Source organism: Macaca thibetana, chromosome 14 (genome assembly GCF_024542745.1).
Source record: "Macaca thibetana thibetana isolate TM-01 chromosome 14, ASM2454274v1, whole genome shotgun sequence".
Lineage (NCBI taxonomy): Eukaryota > Metazoa > Chordata > Mammalia > Primates > Cercopithecidae > Macaca > Macaca thibetana.
Genome location: NC_065591.1, coordinates 10,325,744 through 10,352,326, shown reverse-complemented (window position 1 = coordinate 10,352,326; position 26,583 = coordinate 10,325,744). Strand labels below are relative to the sequence as shown.

Genomic DNA, 26,583 nt, shown 5'->3' with positions numbered 1-26,583 from the left:
AAATTAAAACCAGAGCAGGGCGGGGACCGAGGGAGTGCCAGCATGGGGCAGGGGAGGCAGCCGCAATTTCAGCTAGGGGCCAGGGTGGGCCCTCCTGAGAGACGACATTCAAGTGAAGGCCTGTCAGAGTGAACGGAGCAGCCGCGTGGACAACTGGAGCAAGGGCACTGCAGGCAGAAGGAACTGCCAGGGCAAAGGCCCGGAGGCAGGAGTGGGGGGTCCTGTCCAGGGAGGCCAGGGTGGCCGGAGCAAAGTGGGGAGGGTGGCAGCGTGGAGGTGACTGTCAGAGGTGACTGGGGACCTGACGAACCATGCTAAGGAACTTGGCCCAGGCCCTGAGTGAGATGAGAACCCTGGCAGGGTTGTGGCTGAAGAGACTTGATGAGCTGGTGTGGGACTGAAAGGCCACCCCCTTTGTGATCCTTTATCTTCCTGAACTGAAGAGCTAACGATCTCGCTCCTCACAGGCTCTCTGGGCTCCTGGGCCATCTCGCGTCTCTGCACCTCTTGGCTGGGCTCCAGCCATTCCTGTGTCAGAGCCTCCCTAAATTCCCCTCCCTCTCCTCCACTTTCAGGCCTTTGCCTGCGCCGTTCCCTCTGCCCGGGACACCCTTCCCAGCACTCTTCACTGGGCTCACGCCGATGCATCCCTCAGATTGCAGTGGAGGCACCACCTCCTTCTAGAAGCCTTCCTGATGCCCGAGCAGGGACAGGCACTCCTCATCAAGCTCTTACGGTGCCACTCCCACCCCCAAGCCCACACCACAGATCACCCTGTGTCTTGGTGGTGCTGTCATCTGCACTGGGAGCTCACGGGACAGAGGCCAGGCCCATCTGTGCCCGGCAGTACCTGTCCCGGCACCCAGCTCAGGGCCTGGCACACAAGGGTAATGAATGAACAGAGGAAGGGCAGGGTGCTGTGGGTGGGACACGCAGGTGTCAGGTCTGCAAAGTGTCCTCCAAAAGGACAGGCTTCGGAAGAGGGTCCTAGGTGGCCTGTTTTCAGGACCACAGTCCCCAGCAAAGCCCCTTATTCTGTGAGGCCTCCAGGGAGCTGTGACCTCCATGGGGACAGCTAGAGGAGAATGGGGAGGAGGGAAAACATTTCAGCCACAAACAGACCCCCATTCTGCATCCTGGCTGGTCACCGACAGCTCTTAACGCTGCTCTTATTTATTCCTGACCTTCATGCCCCTTTTATTTTTCCCCCTTTTAAAACCTGGCCTGGGCCCCGCCACCACTGCCGTAAACACGGCCCCCGGGATTTATCCGACGGCGCATTAACCCCTGGCCCCTGGCTCACCAATCATCCTGCTGCCTGTGCAGACAGCGGGCAGCCCGGCCAGCTGGGGGGCTGAGGGACTGGGCTAAGGGGCTGATGTGGTCTGCTCTGGGTGGGCTGGCCATGAGGCAGGTGCTGGGGGTACAGGGACACCCCCACTTGGTACCTGTGACCTGGCCTATATCGCTTGCGGCCAGGTCCACCCTGACCTCTGACCTCCTGCTTGCCTGCCTGGCCCCGCCAGAACCCCTGCTCCGTTGTGTTCGTTAACAATGGCAAACACAGAGACGTCCCAGGGCTGAGAGCTGACAGGTCTCTCCCTGTCCTGGCTGCAGAGCCCGAGGTCCAACAGCAGGGCAGAGATGATAATTTTGCCCTCACAGGTGGGGAAACTGAGGCCAAGAGGGACAGAGCTGCCCAAGGTCACAGGGAGATCAAGGTCAGGGCTGGGTTTTTTCCACCACACTTGTGGCCCCCGCCCAGTTACAGAGCAGGAGGCCTGCCTTCAGAGGGGTGGGGAGCTGGCCCGGGTTGCCTGGTGGTGAGGGTGCCAGGCCTGCCATCCAGGTCTCCAGCTCTGAGGAGGGAGGCACCCTGTGAGGACAGCGGGGAAGGTGGATGGCAATGAGCTGGGCGCCGGGGCTGAGGGGCAGGGGAGGAACAGACTCGGCAGGGGAGATGCCACACCGCACCCCCACCCCCACCAAGACAGAAGGTCCACTCACCGCCACCGCCTCCGAGCAGGGAGCTGTTGGCTGCAAGAGAGAGAGACAAAGGCAGATCAGTGGGGAAGGGGCTGCGATGGGAGTATCAGCCCCGAGGGGAGGGTGAGGTCAAGATGGAAGTGGGCTGCCAGCTGGGTCTTCAGACTTGAGCCCTCTGGGGCGGTGGTAGATGATGGTGGAGAGGGAGGAGGTTCCTCGTGGGCCTAGGGTTTGTAGGGTGGTGGGGCTGGGGACACAGGAAAGTTACCAGGGCCTGCCCGCTCACCCGAATGCAAGTGCATGGGTGGTCCAGAGAAGCGGATGGCCCCTGCCATGGCCCTTTCATTCCTTTGCTCTTTTGCCCACAGTATCTCCTAAGGCCGGTCAGCGCCAGGCCTGGTGCAGAGATGTGGGGAGGAAAGGACCTGTCCCCAGGGCTCACAGCTTCCGGCAGGGCACAGCCTGGAAGCCACTAGGAAGCAACTGCACCTTTGCAACTGGGCTAAGCGCTGCCCAGGGCCAGAGCTGGAGGACTGAGAACTCGGGGCAGCGCTGGGGCGCGCAGATGGGGGCGGGGGTGGGGGCAAGGCGCCCAACTGCAAGAGGGGCAAGGCACGCCGGGTAAGGGCCTGGAACACCGCCACTGAAGCCAAAGCCAGATCAACAGCGGGGTGACAGGCCATGTGGCCTTGTGCCTCAGTTTCCCCATGTGGGAGAACAGCCCCACCTCACCGGGTGGTGTGAAGGCCAATGGAGAGGGGTCCTCCGCTCTGAGCCCCGCTGCAGGAAGGCCTGGGTCCCCACCCCCTCCTCGGACTAGGGGTGGCGCTGCCAGGCAGAGCTGGACTGACAGCTTTGTGGCTGCCACCTTCCTGCACAGCCCTGTCCGTCTCAGTCTGTCCGGCTGGCTGCCCCCCACCACCATGCAGCTGACACGGGGGCAAAGTGAGGCTGGCAGCCCGTCTCTGCAGGAATGCCAGAGCTGTGCATGCCAACGCTGCCCCCAGCCTGGGCTCCGGCTCCCGCCTGCAGCCTGCGTCTGTGGTAACTGTCAGAGCTCATCAGGGAAAGCAGCGCGCGAGGCCAGGCAGGTGCTGCCCAGGCCCAGATGCTGGCCAAGTGAGAGGCCAGCTGTGCTCGCCCCTCTGCTGAGGAGTCCTGGCTCCCAGGTGGGGCCTTCAGCTCTGCACACGGCTTTGCCACCCACCCCATCTGCCCAGTCCATTGCAACCCTTTCTGTAGGAAGGATGGGGGGACACAGAGCCAAGCTGGGCCAGCCAGGCTGTGGGCCCAAGATGCCATGAGGATGGCATGGACGCTGCTAAGTGGTGTCGGGCGGCTCCGAGTGGCTGGTCTCCCAGAGCTGACAGCTCTTCGCTTGGGGAATAATTAATTCCACAGCCCGAAAACCCAAGGCTGCAAGTTGCCACGTTACTTGCGAGATTAATACAAGCAGCTAATTAAGATGGAGAGGCGAGGAGCGGCTGGGCGCTCCCAGAGCAGGGGTGGGGGCCGCGGGAAGTGAGGGGGAGGCGAGCTGAGTGGTGCCAGTGAGGCAGTGGGAGCATGAGCCGCAGTCGGAGCCGGAGGGAGAGCAGGGAGCCAGACCACAATGGGGTGCCCAGGCTGGCCCCGGACAGGCTGCAGAGGGGCGGGCCCCCCAGTGACTCTGGGTGGGGCCTGTGCCCACAAATGCACATTTTTTTCTTTCTTTTTTTTTTTTTGAGACGGAGTCTGGCTCTGTGGCCCAGACTGGAGTGCAGTGGCGCCATCTTGGCTCACTGTAACCTCCACCTCCCAGGTTCAAGTGATTCTCCTGCCTCAGCCTCCTGAGTAGCTGGGATGACAGGCATGTGCCACCACACCTGGCTAATTTTTTGTATTTTTGGTAGAGACAGGGTTTCACCAAGTTGGTCAAGCTGGTCTCGAACTCCTGACTTCAAGTGATCCACTCGCCATGGCCTCCCAAAGTGCTGGGATTACAGGTGTGAGCCACTGTGCCTGGGCACGAATGTACATTTCTGCTGACCGAGACTATTTGCTGGGTGTAGACTGGGTGCTACAGACTGGTGCACAGATGGGGCCATTTATTATCATAACAAAGCCACAAGGGAGGTGTGATGGTTCCCATTTTACAGAGAAGGAGACTGAGGCTCAGGGAGCTTGAGTCATGGGATGGCAGCAGCAGAATTGGAACAGAGTCTTTCTGACTCCAAGCCAAGCCACAAAGCCAGCTGACCCCAGCGACACTGCCTGAGGGTCGGTCAGAGGGACTGCCTTTCCCTGGCCAGGGGTGGGGCCTGCCTTCTCAAAACCAGGCAGAGCACCCTGCAAGCCCCAGATGCAGCCTCCACCCACTCCCCACCCCAGCAGGTGCAGCTGCAGAGGCGAGGGCTGGGCGTCTGGGCAGCGCCACCCCAGAGCTAGCGAGGGAGGAGGGGCATCTCAGGTCTCGGTCCAGCTCCAGGCCCCTCGGCCTGGGCAGTCCTGGCAGTGGTTGGCAGCTGCCCTCCTTGGCCCCTCCCCACATCCCCCCATCACCTCTCTCTCTTAATTAACACCGGCCATAAATGAGCTGGCTCCTGCTCAAAGACGGCACCATGCCAAATAGGTTGGCAGTGAGCCTCAAAGGGATGGTAGGGGAGGGGTGCTGACCTGCCATTCTGCAGGCCCCTGTGGGAAGGTGATGCTATCCCCCTGCCCACCTGGCACCCCCAAACTCCACTGTTTGTGGCCTGCACTGCACCCGGCAAGGTGAGTGGGGTGAACTGACCTGATAGTAACCTGGCCAGAGCCTGAGGAGGGGTGAATGGGGGCAGAGGGAAGACTTCACTGGGTGGAGGTGGGGGAGGCCAGGCCAGGAGATGTGATTTGCCACAGGCAGGAGAGAGTGGCTGCGGCCCAGTGCTGGGGGCTCAGACTCGGTTGCACAGAGGACCTGGTCCCAGGCCTGACCCACACCCAGTGGGTGCCTGGGGAGGCCAGTCTGCTATGTCCCCTTCTCCGATCCCCCTGCCTGACATTCCATGGGTGAGGGCTCCGGGGGGCAGGTGGCTGACCTGGTGCCTGGGACCCCGTTCCTCAGCTCCTCTTTTCCCCGGACCCCCGTTCTGGTGGCCTCCCCTGGGCCTCGACACCTGGCCACATGGTGCCTCCATAAAGCTGCCTCCAAGGCTGACAGCTGGACCAGGCTATGCAGGGAAGTGGCCTGGGGGCTTGCGGAGAAGAGTCTAGGGCGGCTGTGCCAGCCGATGCCAACAGACAGCCTTCCGGGTGTAGCCACCCAGCCCAGGGCAGGGCCTCTCGGGTCTCCCTGCTCCTCAGGCCTGTGTGCACCCCAACATCTTGGTCCGTGGCCAGCCCTTTTCATTTCAGCTAGTCCCTGGCACCGGCTTGAGCCTCTAAGTCCCTTCTCTACTGCATCCCATACCCCCCTCAGTTTGCTGGGAGGTTCTGGTCCTTATACAAGTCATCAACCCAGTTTCAGAGGAGGAAACTGAGGCTCACAGAGTATCTGGGGACTGGGGAAGACGGAGCTGGGCCCGGGAGCACTGGTTGTTACAGCTCCTTTTCTTGACCCCCAACATGCCCGTCTCGAAAGGCTCTTGTTGCTGAAGGCATGGTGACTTCGGGCAGGCGGTGGCCGCGTGAGGTGGGGGATGGGCACTGGACTGCGAGTCCAAGCTGGGGCTCATGACCCGGCCCCACCCAAGGGACCCAGACCTGCTCCCCCAGCAGTGGTCTTTGAATGCTGTGTGGGGCTGAGTGGGGGACCCGAGCCTGGCCCTGGGAGCTTGGAGGGGCACAGTTTGCTTTGGCTTTGGGTAGGGGTGGGGCCTCCCAGCAGCAAGCACACCCTGGAGGCTGTGGGGCCCCCGGTCTGCAGTCTGCTCTTGGAGTCTGCAGGCGGAGGCAGCCCGGCCCCATCGGGTTCCCCCCACCCGAGGATGTGCCTGTGCCATGCTCCCTGGGATTTGATTAACTGGCTCCCAGCCCGGTGCTGTGCCTGTGACCTTGGGGTGGCACCCCTCAATGCCAGTCACTGCCAAGTCCTCTGTCCCCTGCTGACGGTCCCTGGGGACTGGGGGCCTGGAAGTCTCAGTCTCCATCTCCCACACACCCCTCCTCCCGGCCCTCCTCTGCCCCAGCACTTGCCGTCCCTGAGGGCAGGGCGCAGTAGCTCCCCAGTTTGTGCCCAGCTCCCAGTCTAGTTAGAGGCTGGCAGGTGGCCGCTGCCCAGCGAAAGGGAGAGGGCCAGACCTGAGTGTTTGGAAACTGTCATGACAGGTCACAGGAGGCCTGAGGCACAGGTGGCACCCAGCCCTTCCTCCATGCTCCACACAAAACATTTGAATTCAGTGCCAACTGGGTGCCAGGGTTGTGCTGGGCAGCAGGCACAGAGAAGAGAACAGTATGTAGTCCCTGGGCCTTGGAAGCTTCCAGTCCTGACCGGAGGGGTAGCTGGGAGCAGACTTGAGAGCTGCCCCGGGTATGGCGAGGGGAACGGGGGTGTGTGGGATCTGCTGAAGTCTGCAGACTGGGAAGGCTTCTCGGAGGAGGTGGCATTTGAGCTGAGGCTTGAGGGATAAGAAGGCATGGAGGGAGGGGCACAGGGACGTGCATGAGGACGGCACCCTACCAGCCAACACCTCACTGAGAGGGCGTTGCCAGTCTCCCAGGGCCCAGGCAGGACCAGCCTCCCCGCTGGGCACAGCAGGCACGTGCTTAGGCCCATGACACTTTTAGGGGCCCACAAAGATGTTGTAGTTCTTTTAAAATCAGAAGAAAACAATGAACTTTTAGGTCAAAGACAATGTTATCAGATAAAATATTAATACATTTGTCTTGACGCTAACCAAGTCATAAAATATAACTTATTTGTGATGGAGGAAAGGGACGAACCAGGTGGAAAGCCTGGGCCCAGGCTGGGTGAGCTTGGTGCGCGCACAGTTCACTCAATCCTTTCCCTGTTTGGAAGACGCGATTACAAACCCGTTTCACAGATGAGGACGCCGAGCCATGGAAAGTGATCCTCTCACAATGTATATTTGGAGAGGAGATAAAATCTCCTATTTGGCCCTAGCTGCCCCATGAAACCCACCCCCCCGGCGGTGGGGAGCCTTGGGGGCCTTGGGAGCTTTAGTGAGAAATGAGAAATCCCTGCCGGGCGCGGTGGCTCAAGCCTGTAATCCCAGCACTTTGGGAGGCCGAGACGGGCGGATCACCAGGTCAGGAGTTTGAGACCAGCCTGGCTAACACGGTGAAACCCCGTCTCCACTAAAAAATACAAAAAACTAGCCGGGCGCGGTGGCGGGCGCCTGTAGTCCCAGCTACTCGGGAGGCTGAGGCAGGAGAATGGTGTGAACCCGGGAGGCGGAGCTTGCAGTGAGCTGAGATCCAGCCACTGCACTCCAGCCTGGGTGACAGAGCGAGACTCCGTCTCAAAAAAAAAAAAAAAAAAAAAAAAAAAGAGAAATCCCTTTGCTCTTAGGATAAAGACTGGCTCCTTGCAGATCTCCAGGCCCCATAGACCATCTCCTCCCCTCCTCCTCTCCCTCTGCCGTACACATGGTCCTCAAACTTGCCCCATGCTCTCCAGCCCCAGGCCCTTTGCATAGACTCTGCCATGGCACCTCTACCTGGAGGCGGCCCTCATCATCCCCCACCTCCTCAGGTCTCCTGGTCCCCAGTGATGCTCTCCTGGGGGGCCATGAGTCATTATCACTGCCTCCAGAATCCCCTCCCAGGTGCCTATGTTTTTTTGGAAATGAAGTCTCACTGTTGCTCAGGCTGGAGTGCTGTGGTTGGATCTCAGTTCACTGCAACCTCCGCCTCCAGGGTTCAAGCGATTCTCCCACTTCAGCCTCCTGAGTAGCTGAAAGTCTAGGTGCAAGCTACCACACCTGGCTCATTTTTTTTTATTTTTAGAAACGGGGTTTCACCATGTTGGCCAGGCTGGTCTTGAACTCCTGAGCTCAGATGATCCACCCACCTCTGTCTCCCAAAGTGCTAGGATTACAAGCGTGAGTCACACGCCCGGCCCCCAGGTGCCTATCTTGATACCCCCACTCCTGCCCTCAGGTGTCTCCCCCACGGTTCTTCTCCAGCTCTCAGCACAGTGCCTGGCTCACGCAGGTGCCCACTAATGAGTTCCTAAAGGAGCCCATGGGCATTACAGATGGTGCCCAGAGTCACTCAGCTGAATTTGAGCTGGGTCTGCCTGCCTGACTGACTCACAAGCTTCAGCTCTCTACCATGGGCCATGCAGAGAAGCCCATCCCAGGGCCGAGGCCGGGGGCCCTCGGGAGGCAGGACCTGGGCCGGGAGCTGTGTAGGCGACAGGGGCTGCTCCAAGGGCAGTGGCAGGAGGCCTGAGCCACGAAGGTGCTCAGGTGCAGGAGCTGCCTCTGCTGTTCTCTGACAGGGACGAAATCCTCCAGCCCAGGGAGGGGGGCTGCTGAGGGTGGTGAGGGGCGCTGTGCGGGGGCTGGGACATCAGAGGAGACGCAGTGACCCGAGGAAAGCGCTGAGCAGGTTCCTGGGCCAGGGAGAGGCCGGGCGAGCAGGCACAGCGGTGACTTTGAGGCGGGCACAGCCCACCTGCAAGTCCCTGGAGGCCGCCTCCACTCCCCTTGCTTGCTGCTCTGTGCCTCACCCTGGCCTCAGCTGCCTGGAGGGGCCCCGGCCAGGAGTGGGGGCCTGGGGGCTGCTCCCTTAAGTCACCCAGTGTCCTGGCCTGACCTTCATTCTCCCCTCCCCCTTGTGAGGCGGATCTCAGCCTTCTGTCCTCTGACAACTGTGCAGCCAGCCCCACCGTGTGCCGGGTGCTGGGACACGGATGGGCACAGCCCTGCTGGCACATGGTGCATCAGCTGGCCGGGAGATCGTCAAGAAAGACAGCACGAGAATCAACTTGCACAAGAATCCCTGTGAGTGCCAGAGGCCGCGAAGGAAATGCAAGGGGTGGGGGTGGCGGCGGGCAGTGGGTCTGGAGGGGCGGGCGGGTCCTGTTGAACCCTGGAGCTGCTGTGAGCAGCACAGCCAGGCAGGGGTGGGGGACGAGGGGCAAAGGCCTTGAGGCCTCGGGGGCTGAGTGAGGAGCAGGGAGGGAGGACAGAAGTGGGGGGTCAGGCAGGAGCAGCCCCTGGGGTGCCTTGAGAGCCTTAGTGAGAAATGGGAGCTGCTGGGGGGTTTACACAGAGGACAGATGAACCACACAGGGAAGGGACTGGGGGCACAGGTGGTGGCAGGAGAGGCCTCCTGGCTATTGCAGTGTCCAGGTGACCCCTGCCTCCGGGATGCCTCTCAGACTTCCCCTGGGGATAGCAAGCCTCCTTGGTGCTCCCACCAAGTGCGTTCCCCAGCATCCCCCTTGCCCTCCCCGAGCCCAGATCCCCGCCATCAGCACAGAGCCTGGCACCTCCAAGGGGCTCCGTGACTGCCAACTGTCCCACCATCTGACCAGCTGGCAGGCCTGGCCCCACAGGGGGCTTAGGGGAGCGGGTTTTGTTCTTGAGAAATCGATGCCCCATTTCCCGCAGGCCAGCGGTGGGTATCCGTGTGACTTGAGGGCGAGTCGTTTAAAACATGTTTTAGATTAGAAACACCCCGCAGATGGAATAAAATGTGAAATGTGCTGGATTTTGAAGATAAAATAAGAGACTTCAAAGGCATCTCAAGCTGTGAGAGCAGTTGCTTGTTTGACAAGCTCTGTCCCCCCAGGCCAAGGTCACTGTCCTCCGAGGTGGGGCGGCCCAGGTGGAAGGTGGGAGGCTTCCTGGACATTCCCCAGGCTGGGGGGCCAGGGGAGCAGGGACCTCACTGGAGGGTGAGGGCCCCCATTTGTGGGCACCAAGTGCATCCCCAGCAAGCTTCCACATGGAATTTTTTTTCTTTTTTTTTTGAGATGGAGTCTTGCTCTGTTGTCCAGGCTGGAGCACAGTAGTGCGATCTCAGCTCACTACAACCTCCGCCTCCCGGGTTCAAGAGAGTCTTCTGCCTCAGTCTCCCGAGTAGCTGGGACTACAGGCGTGTGCCACCATGCCGGGCTAATTTTTCTGTTTTTAGTACAAACGGGTGTCACCATGTTGCCAGGCTGGTCTCAAATTCCTGATCTCAAGTGATGTCTGCCTTGGCCTCCCAAAGTGCTGGGATTACAGTTGTGAGCCACCACGCCCGACCTCCACATGGATCTTTGACCATCATCTTTGCATGTGTGCACACACCCTCCTGCCCCACTTACAGATGGGGAAACTGAGGCCCAGAGAAGAGAAATGACTTGCCCAAGGCCACAGGCTTCAGTGGGAGGAGCCAACATCCTTATGCTTTGCCGGCCCTGGTCCTGAAACCCCCAGCTGTGATCTCGGGTCAGCTGCCCCACCTCATCCGTATGGTGGGGTGATCATTTAACTGAGGCCCTTGTGAGGCATAGATGATAAAGTTAAAAATGCCTGTAAAACCTACAGCCTCATAGGGCTTCACTGTGGCACTGGGCCCCAAAGCTGGGGGTGCTGGTTCCTGGGGGCGGAAGGTCCCAGCATCCTTGGTAAGTCAGGGAGAAGGATTTGAACCCCGCGGGTCCAGGGCTAAGCCCCTCACCACGTCTTCTCTGACAGGAGCCTGCGAGCTGCTCAAAGCTGCTAGGGGTGGCACCCAGCTGTGCCTCCCCACTAGATTCCCCTCGGTCTCCTTCTTCTCACCGTGCCCATTCCAGGCCCTCCTTCCCCCGACTCCCCTTCACCTCAGGGCGGTCTCCTTCACTCCCACACACCTCCAGATGCCCCCTGCCCGTTCACCCATGTCCACTCCACTCTACAGCCCCTCTTCCTGGTCTAATCAAGGCATCCCACCCCCACGCCTCTCCCCATAAAAGCCTCGCAGTTCACTGTTTAAAGCTCAAAGTAGGTGACGTGGCTGCGGTTCCAGCTGGCCTGGGCCTCTCTTGTCTGCTTCCTGCCTGGGTTTCTTGGGTTCTGTCTTTTTTTTTTTTTTTGAGACGGAGTCTCGCTCTGTCGCCCAGACTGGAGTGCAGTGGCGCGATCTCGGCTCACTGCAAGCTCCGCCTCCCGGGTTCACGCCATTCTCCTGCCTCAGCCTCCGGAGTAGCTGGGACTACAGGCGCCCGCCACCACGCCCGGCTAATTTCTTTTTGTATTTTTAGTAGAGACGGGGTTTCACCGTGTTAGCCAGGATGGTCTCGATCTCCTGACCTCGTGATCCGCCCGCCTCGGCCTCCCAAAGGGTTCTGTCTTTGCCTGGCTGCTTGGGCCCCTGGAGACCCAATCTCCTGGCCAGTCTCACCCCAAGCTGGCCCCTAAACCCCTGGCAACATGGAGGTCCCCCTCAATACCCCCTCTCCAAGCCCTGTCCCCAGGCACCTTCCACTTACTGGTATTTTGCTAAGTAAGAAATTCATGTTCATTCCACCAAATGGAATACCACGAGCATGCAACATAAAAACAAGAGAAATGCAAGTCAGCGGCTTGCTCAGGGCGCAGATTCGGCTCACCCCATTCCCGTGGCCCTGGAGGACCTTCCAGACTTTAAAACGAAACAAAAAATAGCTGATGACACATTTATCAAGCAAGTTCTCCGTGCTATGCATTGGGCCAAGTATTTCCAGTGGCTTCTTTCATTTCGCCCTCCTGACAAGAGCCCATTGAGGGTGTCCTGTGATTTTTCCCACTTTACAGATGAGAAAATAGAGGTTCACAGAGGCTGAGTGACTTGCCCAAGGTCATGCAGCTGGGGACTGGGGAGCTGGGTCTGAATCGGGCTGTCTGGCTTCCATGGGAGGACTGAGCTGCTGCGCTGCTGGACCCCCAGCTGCTGCCTGGGCCTCCCCTCCCCCGGGCGCCATGGGGCAGGCACTCAGCATCCCACATTAGCATAACCATAAGCATCCCTGAAACTCAATTACCAGGAGATGGCTTGGGCCCCAGCCAGCCGGGCAGTCTCCATCCTTGCAGGAATGAGGGGCTGGGGATCAAGGGAGCCTTGGCGGGTGGGAAGGCGGAGGGCATCAGAGAAGATGAGGGAGGAGTTGGGGGGCCTTAGAACGGCCACGGACCCCTCAGCGGGTGGGTCTTGAAGGCAGCCTTGAACCCTAGGAAAGGTCAAGGCCCAGCCCCAGCTGGGCAGGCCCGACTGCCCGGTAGGAAGGGTCATGGGTTCCTCTGCACCCAGCTTGCTGGGTGACCCCAGAAAGCCCCTTGCCTCTCTGTGATTCAGCTTTCTTCTAAAAGGACAAAACCAGAAGCTATTTTATTGTTCTTTAATTTTTTAATCTTTTTTGAGACAGCGTCTCACTGTGTCGCCCAGGCTGGAGTACAGTGGCGCTATCTGGGCTCACTGCAACCTCCGCCTCCCAGGTTCAAGAGATTCTGCCAGGCCTCAGCCTCCTGAGTAGCTGGGTCTATAGGCACACAACACCACACCCATCTGATTTTTGTATTTTTAGTAGAGACTGGGTTTCACCAGGTTGGCCAGGCTAGTCTTGAACTCCTGACCTCAAGTCAAAGTACTCAGATTACAGGTGTGAGCCACCGCACCTAGCCGGAGCTATTTTAATAGAAAACAAAACAGGGGTTTGCAGGAGGAAAGAGTGAGCACCAGCTCTGAACAGCCAGGCCAGGCTGGGCTCCCTCTGACTCCCAGATCCCCATCCCAGGAGGCCTGGCTGCTGTGGCCTCCTACTTCGGCGGCTCCTCAGCTGCCCCTCACCCCTCCATGCCTTCCTCTCCCAGCAACTGGTGAGCCTTTTCCATGCATTTCCTGCATGCATGAAATCAACCTCAAAAACAGTGGAAGCTGCAAAGCTATCCACTATTCTGGATTTTCATGTATTTTCTTTAGAGTTTTACTATGCATGCCCCTCAATAAGGTAAGACAGGTTCAGTGTCTTTGAGTTTTGTATAAACAGGAGTTCCCGGTTTGCTGTTATCATTCATTGCAATGCTTGTGAGATTTATCTGGGCAGGCCCACACTGCTCTCATGGGCCCCGCACCTCTTTTTTTTTTTTTTCAGATGGTCTCGCTCTGTTGCCCAGACTGGAGTGAGTGCAATGGTGGGATCGTAGCTCACTGCAGTCTTGACCTCCTGGGCTCAAGAGATCCTTCTGCCTCACCCTCCCAAGTAGCTAGGATTATAGACACACACCACCACTCCTGGCTAATTTTAAAACTTTCAGATCAGGCGCAGTAACTCATGCCTGTAATCCCAGCACTTTGGGAGGCTGAGGCAGGCAGATCACAAGGTCAGGAGTTCGAGACCAGCCTGGCCAACATGGGGAAACCCCATCTCTACTAAAAATACAAAAATTAGCTGGGTGTGGTGGTGCATGGCTGTAATCCCAGCTACTCAAGAGGGTAAGGCAGGAGAACTGCTTGAACCTGAGAGGCAGAGGTTGCAGTGAGCCAAGATCGTGTCATTGTACTCCAGCTCTGGGAGAGAGAGCAAGACTTTGTCTCGGGAAAACAAACAAACAAAAATTTCACAGAGACGGGATCTCCCTATGTTGCCCAGGCTGGTCTTGAACTCCTGGGCTCAAGTGAGCCTCCTGCCTCAGCCTCCCTAAGGGCTGGGATTACAGGTGTGAGACACTGCGCTCGGCCTCGTGGGCCCCTTTTCACTGGTGTTTAATGTTCCATGGTGGAACTACCCCATGCCAAGCCACCCATTCTCCCACTGACCCACAGTCAAGCATGCTTGGTTTTGTCTCATGCAAACACAGTGGCAGTAGCATCTTTACACACCCCATGCACACATGCACCAGAATTTCTCTTGGGTCCATGCTTAGGAGCGGGCTGCTGGGTTGTGGAGTGCGCATAATCTTAACTTTACTAGTTATTGCCAAATTGCTCTGCAAAGTGGTTGTTCAGATGATCGCTTTAAAATATAAATTAGATCATGTCACTTCCCTGCTTAAAATTCTCCAATAGCTTCCGATTATACTTAGAATAAAATCCATGCTTCCCTCCATGGAGGCATGGCTGTATCCCACACCCCGCCCCCACAATTTCCTGGCCTCCTTTCTCTTCCTTCAATAGGGCTGGCTCTTTCATGCCTCAGGGCCTTTGCACATACAGGTCCCTCTGCCTGGCACACTCTTCTTCCAGCTCTTCCCAAGCGGAGCTCTTTCTTATCCTTCAGGACTCAATGAAAATGTCACCTCCTCTAAGGGCCCGCCCCTGACCACCCAGTTAAAAGGCCTTCTGCCCCATTCCTCTTATCAGCCTCTTTATTTCCTCTGGAGCCCACACCTTGGGCCCATAATGACCTCATCCTCTGATGTGTTTGCTGGTTTATTAACAGCATGGCAGCCTGTGGGGAGACGACCTCCTCTGCTTTGTACATTCCTGGATCCCAAAGGCCAGCATGGCATGGCACCTAAGAGCTCCTCTTAGGACTACTCATTCATTCAACAGACATTGATGAGGCCATGGATGTCAGAGAGGGTGAGCAGTGGGGAAGGGGCTTTGCAGAGGGGAGTGTGGCTGAGACGAGGGCAGAGGAGGTGGCTAGGCCCACGGGGCCCTCCCTGATCCTTCTCCCACAGTCATGGGGTGTCATGGCGGGTGCTGAAGCTAGGAGCAGCAGGGTTGGTCTTGCCGTTTAGAAAGACCCTCTTTAGAGCTGGGGAAGGGAGCAGATTGAAGGGGTGGGCCTGGAGGCAGGGGCTGCGGGGATGATGGTGGCTGAGAATGGGTTGAGGGAGGGCTGGGAGAGGCGGCATGACCCAGCCCATGGGACCAAAGAGAAGACCATGGAGATAGGACTGGATCAAGGATGGGATTGGCTCAGAACTGTGCCTCAATCCAGTCAATGGAAGAGCACATCGTCTGTGAAGACACAGTGGCGGCTGGAGCCCTCCCACCCTCCTGCCCATGCTGCCTTCCACCACCCTCTGCAGGAAGCTGGGAGGGGCTCATTCATGTCTAGCCCACCCAGAGGCCCAGGTCTTAACCTCTGAGGTTACCGCCTCCCTCTGGCCCCCAGTGACTGCTCTGCGCACTTCCCCAGACTCTGCCTGTGAACACTACACTTGGCCTACAATTTCCTAGAATTTCCATGGGAGAATCCTCTCGGGGCCCCCAGCAAGGTGCCCTTGACCTATATTCCCCTCCCCCAAAACAGATTTGAAACCATGGCCCTAGAAGGAAAGGAACTGGAATAAGGTGGCACAGCTGAATTGTCACTTTGCTTTTTGGAATACGAAGTGTTGCGCCAAGTCCAAAACCGTTCCCTTCTCAGTAAGGACAGAGGAAAGGCAGCAGCCACTTGCTGCACAGGGAATCTAAGTCAGACCCCAGGAAGCACCATCCTGTGTGCCTGCCAGGCACCCGCCACCTCTGTGCAGCCAGTGGCTGCTCACTCTCTGAGGCTGCCCAGGACTCTCAGGATGCGGGGCTGGGTTGGTGGAAGAAGCAGTTCTGTCTGACTCTAAAACTAGTGCTTCCCCAGTGGGGAGTGCCCGGGAGGTGCATGGGAAGGGCTGGGTGGGGTGGGGACCAGGACTTCTAGTTCCCTGCTGTCCCCAGTGCCAGGGCCTGTGCTGAGGGTCTGCAGCCGAGGGTGCCCCTTGTCCTGTGTTATTACCCCTCCCAGGCCTTGTCCTGTGGGGACACGAGAGGACCCTAGCCTGGTCCCTGCCTGCCTGCCTGCCTACCTTAGGGCCCCCCTGGCCTGGGCGCCTCCTCCTCTCTGTTCCCCTGCCCTCCCAGCTTGGGTTCCACGCTGCAGAGGGAGGAGGGAGAGGGAGGAGGAAGAAGGGTGGAGGGAGGTGGGAGGTGGGAGGCAGGAGGCAGGAGGAAGGAGCAGGAGGCAGGAGGAGGTCAGTGTGGCAGCCATTGGTATGCGAGGCTCAGCCTCAGCCCCTCCGCTCCGCGCCCCAGCCTTTCTGCTCAGCTCTTTAAGAATCCCTCCTTGGAAGCGGCAGCGTGCTGGTTGCTGGGCAACCCCATCGCGCCCCGCCCCCTGCCGCTGGCGCTGGTCCTCTTCCCCTCCCCCTCCTCCCGCAGCTCCTCCCAGTGCCCAGCCTCAGCGGCGCTGGTGTTCCCAGCTCAGAACCTGCCAGGCCTGGCTGCTGGGGGCACCGGCCCCAGCCCTGGACCACAGCTGTGCCCCCCAGGACTCAGGGAGGGAGACCCTGGGCTTAGGACACTCTTTCTCCTTACTTCCCTGCCTCTGGAGCACCTAGGCCAGCAGGTGAGGGCAGGTGAGGGGTCCCAGAAGATGCCATCTGTTTCCTCAACCCCAGCTCTGCAGCCCCAGGACTCTGGGAGAGGGACCCTGGGTTCAGGGCACCCCACCTCAGACTCTCCCATCCCGACTTCCCCGCCCCAGGGCACCATCAGTGGCCTTAGCTCTATTGGGGTCTGTTGGGGGACAGAGACAACCCAAGGGGAAGGGCCAGGAGCCTCTTGAGTTCCCAGTGAAGTGGGGAGTGGCCACCTGCTGTGGTTGGTTCAGCCGGGTGCTGGGATGTGGACGATGGGCCTCAAGAGCCTTTGCGCTGTGGAGGAGGCTAAGGCCATAAAGCAGCTCACACTGGGGCAGAGGAACGGGAGGGGAGATGAGGGGGCTGCAGAGCTTGAAGCCCCTGAAACCGGAATCTGGCGGCTGGCAGAAGAGGCACAGTGACAGGGTTGGGGGATCCCCAGTAGAGGTCTCTGAGGCACCAATCTCAGAGCCTCCTGCATCCCCGACCTCGGGCAGTCACAGGGACCCCGTCCCCTGGCTCCCCGATGTCTTGGGGCTGCCACCCTCCCTTTGGATCAGGCCCCACCTCTCGCTCCCAATGATATCCCCTTCCTCACTGTCTCAGGCTCCAGCCCCCATCTGCTTCCACCTGCCACAGACTCTGCACGGCCAGAAGACCCAGTCTCTCTCCCGGAGGCCCTTCCCAGCCCACCCTGCACAGCTGGCCTCGCCCCCACCCTCCTCTTGGACCCATGCCCATGAGCTGCTCATCACACAGCCCTCCCTGCCCTGGCTGAGCCTGGTGTCTCCACAGGGCTCTTTCAGGACACGGTTCACATCTCCTTCCTGAACTTGGGATGTGTGTAACAGGTGAATGACAGCTGGAGTAAAGGAAGGTCTAAATCACCGCAAAAAGCATATCCTCTGCTGGGAATGATGGCTGAGAAGGCAGGGAGCTGGGAGAGGCAGCCCTGACTGTCTGGAAGGGATGGGGGCAGGGGAGGTGATGTCACTGGTGGGGAGCAGAGAAAACTCCCAAGGGAAAGAGGGGCTCATGAGAGAAGCCTGGCCACCAACCGCCTCAGTCCTGCTGGGGCTGGGGGCTGACCAGCTGACAAGTGGAACCGCCACCCCCTGGGTGACATAGTCCTGCCTCTGCCCAGGCCTGCATTCCCACCCTCTCTGGAGTCTGTCTCCCCACCCACCTAGGGGCAGCTGGTTAGACCTGATCTCCCCCGTCATATCCCCATCACCCCCCAAACTCACACCCAGACTCTACCCACTCCCCAGTAGCTGGATGTGCATCTGGCCCCCCAGAACCCCAGGAGCCATCATCTTTGGGCAATTCCCAGTTTTATGAATCATGGTTGGCCTTGGGACAGCTCTGTCATTGTTACCTTGAAGGGCTCTGTCAGCCTGATGCTCACTCCTGTTTAATGTTCTGTCCATTCATCCATTCGCCACATTCACCAATGCCTGACCATGCTGTCCTCACATGCTGGACACTGTAGCAGGGGCTGGGGACACGCAGGAACCCAAATAGGCCCGGCTGTGCCCTCAAGGTGCCCACAGTCTGGTGGAGAGATGAATACTAACAAAATACACATCACTGGACACAGGGACCTGTGATTCTAAGTCACGCTACTATTATATGTACTGCCCAAGAAGCAAACACACCACCAGAGAAAAAAATCAGCCACACCGGATCTTAGAGATGTGGACATGTTGGCCGGTAGAGGCGAAATGCAGTCATAGAAATCGTAAGCAATCACCAACGAGCTGAGTGCTACAAAACAGAAGCGGAGGAGGGAGACAGAAGAAGGTGACCTAATCGGGAAGGTGGGGTTAGAAGCTGGGCATGGTGGTGTGCACCTGCAATTTCAGCTACTTGGGAGGCTGAAGTGGGAGCATCGCTTGAGCTCAGGAGGTTGAATCCAGCCTGGGCAACATAGTAGATCCTATCTCTTTTAAAAAAAAAAAAAAAAGGGAAGGTGGGTGGGTGGGGATGTGGGGTTTAGGGAGGCCTCTCTGATGACAGGTTGGCCAGGCCCTGGGCTGATGAGGAGGAGTTGGTTAGGACTGGAGAGGTGGAAGGGTGCAGAGAAGTAAGACCCTTGTTTCAGGGCCTGGGGGCAGGAGCATGCTGAGGGGAGGGGTGAGGACGAGGATGGAGGCAAGCACTGGAGCAGGGCTGTAGGGGTGCTCTTGTCCCGGCTGGCAGCCTCCCCAGTGCCAGTGCCAGTGGCCTGGTCTGACCTGTCTTGGGCCCCTCCCTGCTCCCAGCACCAGTCCTGGAGGTTGCTGACTTCACCCTACCTGGCTTTGTCCCTTCTGTGCCTGCTCCTTGGGGCACCCTCTCTAGGACTTTCCTCCTGGGCTGGAGGTCTTGCTCTCTGGCTCTCCCTGAAGCTCTGTGCCAGGCCCACCCTCCTGGTCCTAGACCTTGTGCTTAGAGGGGAGAAGCCCCAGCCCCTCTGTGTTGTGCATAATGGTGGGAAGGGAGCACGGTGGAGTTAGAACTTGGATCAGAAAAGCTGTTGGAGCCTTCCTTCCTTCCTTCCTCTTTTTTTTTTTTTTTTTTTTTTTTGTGACGGAGTCTCACTCTGTCACCCAGGCTGGAGTGCAGTGGCACAATCTCTGCTCACTGCAACCTCTGCCTCCCAGGTTCAAGTGATTCTCCTGCCTCAGCCTTCACAGTAGCTGGGATTATAGGCATCCGCCACCACGTCAGCTAATTTTTGGATTTTTAGTAGAGACGGGGTTTCGCCATGTTGGCCAGGCTGGTCACGAACCCCTGACCTCAAGTGATCCACCTGCTTCGGCTTCCCAAAGTGCTGGGATTACAGGCATGAGCTACCGCAGCCGGCCGCTGGAGCTTTCTGATGTGTGCTGGCCAGGTGTCCCTGAAGTGGTGCACACAGCCTGCCTACTCACAGGTGACATATCCATGCGTTCATGTGAACATTCCACAGTATACTGGGACATCGCTGGGGCCCCGGGCTGGGAGTCCAACCCTCTTTGGAAGTGATGCCCAGGCTGGGGCCTGTGGGGAAGGCTGAGGCCAGAGTTGTGCCCTCTGAATATCTGCAATTTGTTGTCTTAGTGCCAACCCCTGACCACTGCCCTGGCATGGCTTCATGCCTGGATGCCCAGCACAGAGCCTGGGGCTAAGGGTCCCTGATGATGACCACAGACCCCACCTCCCAGTGGGGAAGACCCTGTTCCTCCCTTGAGTCAAGTCACCTCCTTCCCCTGCCCCCAGCTGAGAACAGGCCCAAGTGAAGCCAGGGGTGGCCCAGCTTTAGTTGACCACGGTCTAATAATGGTGAGTCGTATTGTTACAACACTTCACAGGATATGAAGCACTTTCCTCCTGGGACCTCACTGGACTCTCGCTAGCCCTAGGAGGTCTAAGATGGCCCTGTTAAGGAAATGGGGGCACAGCAAGGCTGGGATGGTGCCCAGGGCCGATGGCTGGTGAGTTACAGGATGGCGAGCAGGACCCAGATTTAGGGGCTCCAGAGTGGGTAGATGGCAGCTGGAGAGGCAAGGATGCTTCGGGCAGGGCCAGGGTGACCTTGGCTGCCCGGTGGTAGGGCCCACCCCACCACGCTGCATGGGTTACTGCCGCCCTGGGAGCCGGGGAGCTGGGGCTTGGCGAGCTCAAGGTTGAAACTACAAATCATCGTCAGGTGACTTGAGCTGCCCTCGTGGCTGAGTGCATCCCCCATGAGTGCCCAGCAGTGACTAGCTCAGTCCTCCAGGCCAAGGCCACACTGCCTTTACCAGTCACCTGCGTCCTCCTGGAGGCTACAGCTCCCAGGAGCTCGGCAAGGGTTTGTTGACTGAACAGCGATCTTTCTGATTCTCAGAGCCCACTGTCCCCTTCCTGGAATGACACTCCCTTGTGGTGCCCTACTCCTTCCAAGATAAAATCCAGGCTCTCCAGGTTTGTCTGAGACCCTGCACACCCATCCTGGCTGACACCAGCCACCTCATCTTCCACTATGGTCCCCCGGCTTCTGTCCCCCACTGTAACCAAGAATTCTTGAGTCTCAAAGCCAAGGCTGTTTCATGTCACAGCACCTGTGAGCTTCTGCTGTCTGCATGAACATCCCTCCTGACCCTCCAAGACCCAGGTCAAGAGGCACCTCCCTGGGGAAGCTGATGTCAAAATCGACTTGGCCCTGTGTCTTGGGGTCACGAGGTAATGCCTACTTCAGCAAGATCTTGCTAAGCCATAACTGTCTAGGTGCCCAGCCCCCATGCTGGAGTTCCAGCTTTGCCAGGGCAAGATCCAGCAGGGCCTGATTCACTTCTGGTCCCTGGTGCCCTAAACAGCGCCTGGCACACAGTGGACTTCCAGCCACATCCCCTGAACTGTGCACAGCCACCAGGCATGGCTGAGCAAGTTACTCCATCAGCTTTGTGGAATATCGTGCAGCTGTTAAAACCACAATTATGAAGATGATTTTTGTTTGTTTTTTAGGGACAAGGTTGCCCAGGCTGGAGTGCAGTGGCACAATCATAGCTCACTGCAGCCTCGACTTCCTGGGCTCAAGTGATCTTCTCACCTCAGCCTCCTGAGTAGCTGGGGTGACAGGTGCCTAATTTTTTTTTAATTATTTTTTGCCAGGTGCGGTGGCTCATGTCTGTAATCCCAGCACTTTGGGAGGCCGAGGTGGGCAGATCACCTGAGGTCAGGAGCTTGAGACCAGCCTGGCCAACATGGTGAAACCCCATCTCTGCTAAAAATACAAAAATTAGCCAGGCTTAGTGGCATATTTCTGTAGTTCCAGCTACTCGGGAGGCTGAGACAGGAGAATTGCTTGAACCTGGGAGGCAGAGGTTGCCGTGAGCCAAGATTGTGCCATTGCACTCCAGCCTGGGCAACAAGAGTGAAACGCCATCTCAAAAAATATATATATTTTTTTGTATTTTTTTGTATATTATTTTTTGGTCACAAACTCCTGGCCTCAAGCAATCATCCCACCATAGCCCCCCAAAGCTCTGGGATTACAGGTGTGAGCCACCATGGCTGGCTCGACGATAACATTTTGATATCTAAGTGGAACATGTCAAACAGAGCTACAATCATACAATCCATTCCACTGCGAGGCATTGAGTGTCTGCGCTCTGTGCCAGCTCTGTGGCTTGGCGTGGGGGTGGCAGGGATAGAAAGGGGTCTCTCCTTCAAGACATTTGGTTCAAAAGAGGAGGAAGGCTTGAACGTAATTCCTGAGCCACACGCCAAGTGCCGTGACGGAGAAATGACGGAGCCCCAGGGCCACACGTCCATCTGGGGGTCTGGGGAGGCGGAACGGAAACCACAGCTCTGTAAAAATTACAGCCGTCTCTGCATGGACAAGCCTGGAAGGGAGCAGAGGAACGGAAGCTGTTGACGCCACAGGGCGGTGGCATTGTGGGTGATTTTTCTTTCTTTTATTGTTGGTATAATGCTGTTTGGGCAATAAATAAAAATTGGGAGGAAAAAATAGCTGTTTGGTGAATTGAGTAGAAATCGGGAGAAGGAAGAAAGGGAGTTAAGGGGAGGGAAATCTGGAAGGGTGAAGTGAGGGAGAGGTAGGAAGGGCAAAGACAGGCGCGTGCAGAGCGCACAGAGGCGGTGGCCTCAGGCCAGGCCCCAGTCTGTCCCTGGGCTGGGCGCAAGAGGGCTGGGTTTGCACAGGGAAAGGAGGGGGAGAGGTGCTCTGTGGGGAGACCCTCCCCAGGGGGATCTGGGAGGGCATCCCAGAGGGGAGGTAGCCTCCAGGCCTCAATGGACAGCAAAGAGCAGGGCTGGCAGAGGGGGTCCTAGCCAGACTGCAGGCGGTCTGAGGGTGGATCAGGAGCATTGGGACCCTGGTGGGGGCTCTGGGCAGGCTTGGTACTCAGAGCAGCCACTGACAAGGTGATGAGGTCTGACCAGGTCAGGCCAGGCTGGGTATATGGGAGAGTCCCTTACTTAGTGTCCCAGCGAATGCCAAAAGCACTGGGACTTTCAGGCTAAGAGGAGGCTATCTGGTCTAAACACTCCCTCACCCCACCCAGATGCCACACCATAGGCATGAACATCTTCCCAGTCTCTAATGGGTGCCAGACACTGGGCCAGCCACCCTCCCATTCAAGGTCTTCTTCATCTCTCACAGTAACCTTTGGAGCTAGGTAGTAACGCTCCCATTTCACAATCCAGGACACAGACTGGGAGAGGTTCAGCAACTTGGCCAAGGTCACAGTCAGCTGGGGATGGGAGGGGGCGCTGGCATGGGACCCTGGCGCTGCCCCCTTAACAGGTGGGAGAGGTACTGCTGGGGAGCGCCTGGGTGTTTACAGCACGCGGCGGATGAGAGGGTCTGACCAGGGAAGGGGCGCCAGGCAAGGAGGAAGGGGTTACCTTGGCATGCAGAGTAGGCGGTGGGTACCTGTTTGTGAATGAATGCATGGGTGGACGGATGAATGAATGAATGAATGGATGGCTGGAGGGATGGATGAATGAGTGGGTGCAGAGAGGAGGGTGTTAGGGAGGCGGCGCGTGAGCGAGAACCCCTTTCTTCCTCCGCGCTGGAGGCTGGCTTTGGGAGCCTCCCTCCCCCCACTCCCCAGAGGGGTCGGCTCCCCCACCCGCTCTCCCACCCGCTCTCCCCCCAGACAGTTTAGCTGAGGGCGGGGGAGGGGGCACGGAGGCCGCTTCTCCCTGGCTGGGCCAGAGTCCCCGCGCGGCGGCGCAGCCTCCCGCGCCGGGTCCTGCCGGCCAGTGCGCAGCGCGGCGCCCCCGCCCCCGCCGCCTCCTCCCCGCCCGCTGCCTCCCCCTCCTCCCCCCCTCCCTCCCCGCTCCGCGCCTGCACGCACGGCCCCCGCCGCTGCCGCCGCGAGGGAAGAGGCGGCCGCACAGCCTGGTTCCCCGCGCCCTGCTCGCAGCCGCCGCTCGCGCGGGCACCGCCGCTGGCCCCCGCCCCGCCGAGCGCACCCGCCCGGGCACACGCACCCCGCCGCTGGACGCATCCCCCGCACTCCTCCCGCGGCTCCGCCGGGCGCCCGAGCCGGGCAGATGCGCCGCCGCGCGCCCCCAGCTCCGGGCCCGCCACCGTGCTCTGCCGCGCGGCGGGGGCTCCTCTCCCGGCCCCCCCTGGGCGCCCTCCGGCTCTGGTTCCCGCCCGCTCCTTGGAATAACCCTTGAGGCTTCAGCCGTCACCGCAAAGTTTCCCGAGGAGACCCGCCTCCCCGGCCGCTGCGCAGGTAGGGCTGGCTGCACCGGGCGGGGGTCGGGGTCCGCGCGTCCAGGACAGGACGCTGGGGCCGGCGGGGCGGGGGCCGGGGGCACCGAGGCGCCACGGGGTCAGGCAGCCTGGCTTTGCCCCAGAGCGGCGGGAGACGGGACGCCCAGCCTTTGGGATTTGGGGTGGGGGTCCCTGAGTCAAGAGCTACGCGCTGGTGGCGGTGGCGCTGGCCCCGCCGCGGGGAGGCGCGGGGTGCGCGGCCGGCGGCTCCGCTCTCCCAAGCCGAGGCTGGAAAGGGCGGGGGCTCAGCTGGAGCTCTAGTCCAAGCCCTCGCTGCGCCCTCAGGGAGGGGGCCTGACCCGTGGGGGGCGTCAGGCCGGTCATGTGGGTCCCAGCTCCCGCACTCGGGAACCGGAGGAGGGCGCGCGGCCAGGGACAGCCGGCCGGCCCGGGCGCCGCGCTCTCGTCCCCACCAGCCGCGTGAGTCACGGTTGGAGCGAGGTTTTATTTTTAAAACGACTTCAAGGGGGGCAGGAGCAGCCTCCAACTTCCCTGTGGACCGTCAGCCCTGAGCCGGGCAGGGGCTGGGGCCGTGCACCTGGTGGCTGGAACGGTGAGACCACGGTGCCCGGGCGGGGGGCGGCGGGCACCCCCCATCCCCCAGCTCTCAAGACAAGGAGGCGGCCCGACTCGGTGGCGCACGCCCCTCCTCGCGGGCACTGGAGGCCCCGGGGAGGAAGGCTGGGGAGTGTTGTCGCCCAGCTGCAGGGAACCGTGGCTGATCAGAGCTCCCCGAGGAGGAGAAAGTTGTGGAGCAGGGACACCAGGGAGCTGCCACAGCCTTCCCGGTGGCGCCAGGAGGCCTTCGAGGCCCTCCAGGGTGGGCAGTTTTGAGAGAATACAGCCCAGCTGGGGTGTGTCAGGCCCCCGAGGCCCAAGCCAGAGCTCTGATGTGAATAAATACAGCCAAGGCTGGGAACGGAGGTGAGGGGTGACTGAGAACAGCCCTGCCTCACCGAAGCCCCTACGCCCTCGGGTTGCATAGAAACCAGTCCCTCCACATCCCCTTCCCCAGGTGGCTCAGGAGTTTGGAAGGAGGTTGCCTGTGTGAGGGACCCAAGACGCCACTGTGGAGGGAGGTGGCTGGGGCACCCCGTCTCTGCCCGGCGGCTGTGGGGGAGGCAGCCGCACTCGGGGGCTCCAGGCTCCAGTTTCTGGAGTTGAAAGCTACTGCATCTCTTCCGCCAGCCCCGGGAGGAGAGGCGCAGACATCACCTGTCAGCTGGTGCTGACTCCGTGGGCGACTGTTCAGGGCTTCCTCAGAAGGTTTAAAATGGAAATGGCCTGAGCTGACGGGGCCAGTGCCTGGGAGGGATTGCTGACCAGCAGGGCCAGCAGTGAGGGGGCCCTGGTAGGTGTGAGGGTCAGGAAGAGCTGAGGGCTGTCACATCTGGCTGAAGGGTCGACCATGGGCACAGGGTGTGTGTGTGTGCACATACATGGGCTACATGTGTGCCCCCGGTCCCATGTTCTTACCCAGACACAGAGACTGGACGCTTTTCAGTAAAAAGCACCCTGACCCCATCATGGAGGCTCCATAGCCCACACCCCGGAGGCAGCTGTGGCCTGCTGGACTTCAGCTAGACCTGGGTCCATGCGTCCGCACTCTACCATTTATTGATTCCTCCACCTCCCTGTGCCTCAGTTTCCCTTGTTGGTAAAATGGGGTTAATAGTGCCACCGCCTGAGCTGGGGGGCTGCTTTGTAAGTGCATTTGACAAATATTGTTAGTAGTCCTGCTCCTGGACTGGAGGATTCTCAAGGGCTGAGGGTACCTACAGGGACTTTAGAGGGTCAGGCGGTCAGATTTTCCCGCCCCCAGTCAGTGTGCTGTCATTGGACTTCATCCTCACGCTAACCCTCGGTGGCAGCGCCCCGTGTCCCCTCCTCCCCACTTCCGAGGCCTCCCATGGAAGCCCCTGGGAGATCCGCCCAGCCTGTTTCTAAGGTGACGGGGAGGGGGTGCTGCCACCCCACTGGTCACCCACTGCCAGGGCTGTACAGACTCAGCTCTGTAGAGATTGATGCCTGATGGCTGAGCCTGTGTCGCATCCACTGGGTGACCCTGGGCCTGCAGCCTCCCCTCTCGGACGGCTTCCTTGCCTGAGCAGGGGGTTACAGCAGTTGCCCCACAGAGAGGATGTCTGGGAGTTCTGCGTGTGGGCGCAGGGAAGGGTGGTGCACACATGAGCAGGTGGTGTCTGTGCTCGCTTCAAAGTTAGCTGAGAGGACTGGGGCTCCAGGTGGCCCTGACCCTGCGGGTGTTGAAAGACTGAGAGGTGGGTTTAGAGCCCAGAGGCCAGTGCAGTGGCAGCTGTCAAGTGGCTGCTCTGGTGCAGGGGGAGGATGAGGCCTCTGGGGTCAGCTGGGCACAGCCACCTCTGCCCAGTCAGGGGGCTAGCAGCCCCTCCCCAGCCAGCCAGACATCCCCAGAATCAGGGCTGGACATGGCCTGATCTCAGAGATGGGGCCTGTCTGGGGCTGTGTGGGTCTGGCTGTGCTGGCCCTTCTGCTCTAGAGTCTGGAAATGATATCAACCACCTAGTCATCCCTGCTGATCGTGTTCCTGGCACACTAGAATGCCACCCCAGGGTTCTAAGGACTTTCAGTTCCTGGGGAGGGTTTCTCTAACTGGCCTGCTGACCTTCAGTGTGACCCGCCTTCCTCATCTGTAGGGTGGGGTAACAGCAGTACCTACCTTGGAGAGATACCCACTTTGAGAGGATGCATATGAGGTTTCTAGCACAGAGTTCATGCCTAGCAATGTGGGGCCCCTGCCTGGTCTGCACCCCTCATTCATTGTGGGCCAAGGGCTTTCAGCTTCTTCAGGCCTTGGGGTGGCAGGGAGGACGGATGTGGCCCTCATCCCCTGCAGGCAGGGGCCATTCACTCTGGTACCCAGCCCAAGGGGCAGTGGGAAATGCCCCAGAGCAAGCGGGGGGCTGGAGGGCTTTTGCTGAGGCCCCTTATAGCCTGGGGTGTGTGAGGCATATGGGCAAGCGAGCGTGGGTGGACAAGAAGGGGTGTGGGTGTGGTGAGGGTGCTAACTGCCTACAGTGGGGTGGGTGGTGACTGCCCCAGGGGGTAGCTTTCCGTGCTTACTGGCAGAGGAGAGCACCA

General features: G+C 59.4%; 3 protein-coding genes across 5 annotated transcripts in view; 2 read left to right on the top strand and 1 right to left on the bottom strand.

Annotated features, from left to right (window-relative positions):
- STIP1 (stress induced phosphoprotein 1) overlaps positions 1-26,583 on the top strand; it is a 293,300-nt gene that overhangs the window by 97,875 nt on the left and 168,842 nt on the right. The gene's annotated exons all lie outside the window — the stretch shown is intronic.
- The window catches only part of MACROD1 (mono-ADP ribosylhydrolase 1), a 170,944-nt gene that overhangs the window by 15,073 nt on the left and 129,288 nt on the right, over positions 1-26,583 (bottom strand). For both annotated transcript variants that reach the window (XM_050757263.1, XM_050757262.1), the window contains exon 4: positions 2,008-2,037. In XM_050757263.1, coding sequence (XP_050613220.1) covers positions 2,008-2,037 — 30 coding nt within the window. The remainder of the gene's footprint in view (positions 1-2,007; positions 2,038-26,583) is intronic.
- FLRT1 (fibronectin leucine rich transmembrane protein 1) overlaps positions 23,194-26,583 on the top strand; it is an 83,142-nt gene continuing 79,752 nt past the window's right edge. The window contains exon 1 of one of the 2 annotated variants that reach the window (XM_050757168.1): positions 23,194-23,422. The gene's annotated coding sequence lies outside the window, so the exon portion shown is untranslated. Of the gene's footprint in view, positions 23,423-23,937; positions 24,017-26,583 lie in introns of those variants that run through there. The other variant, XM_050757169.1, reaches the window with a different exon arrangement.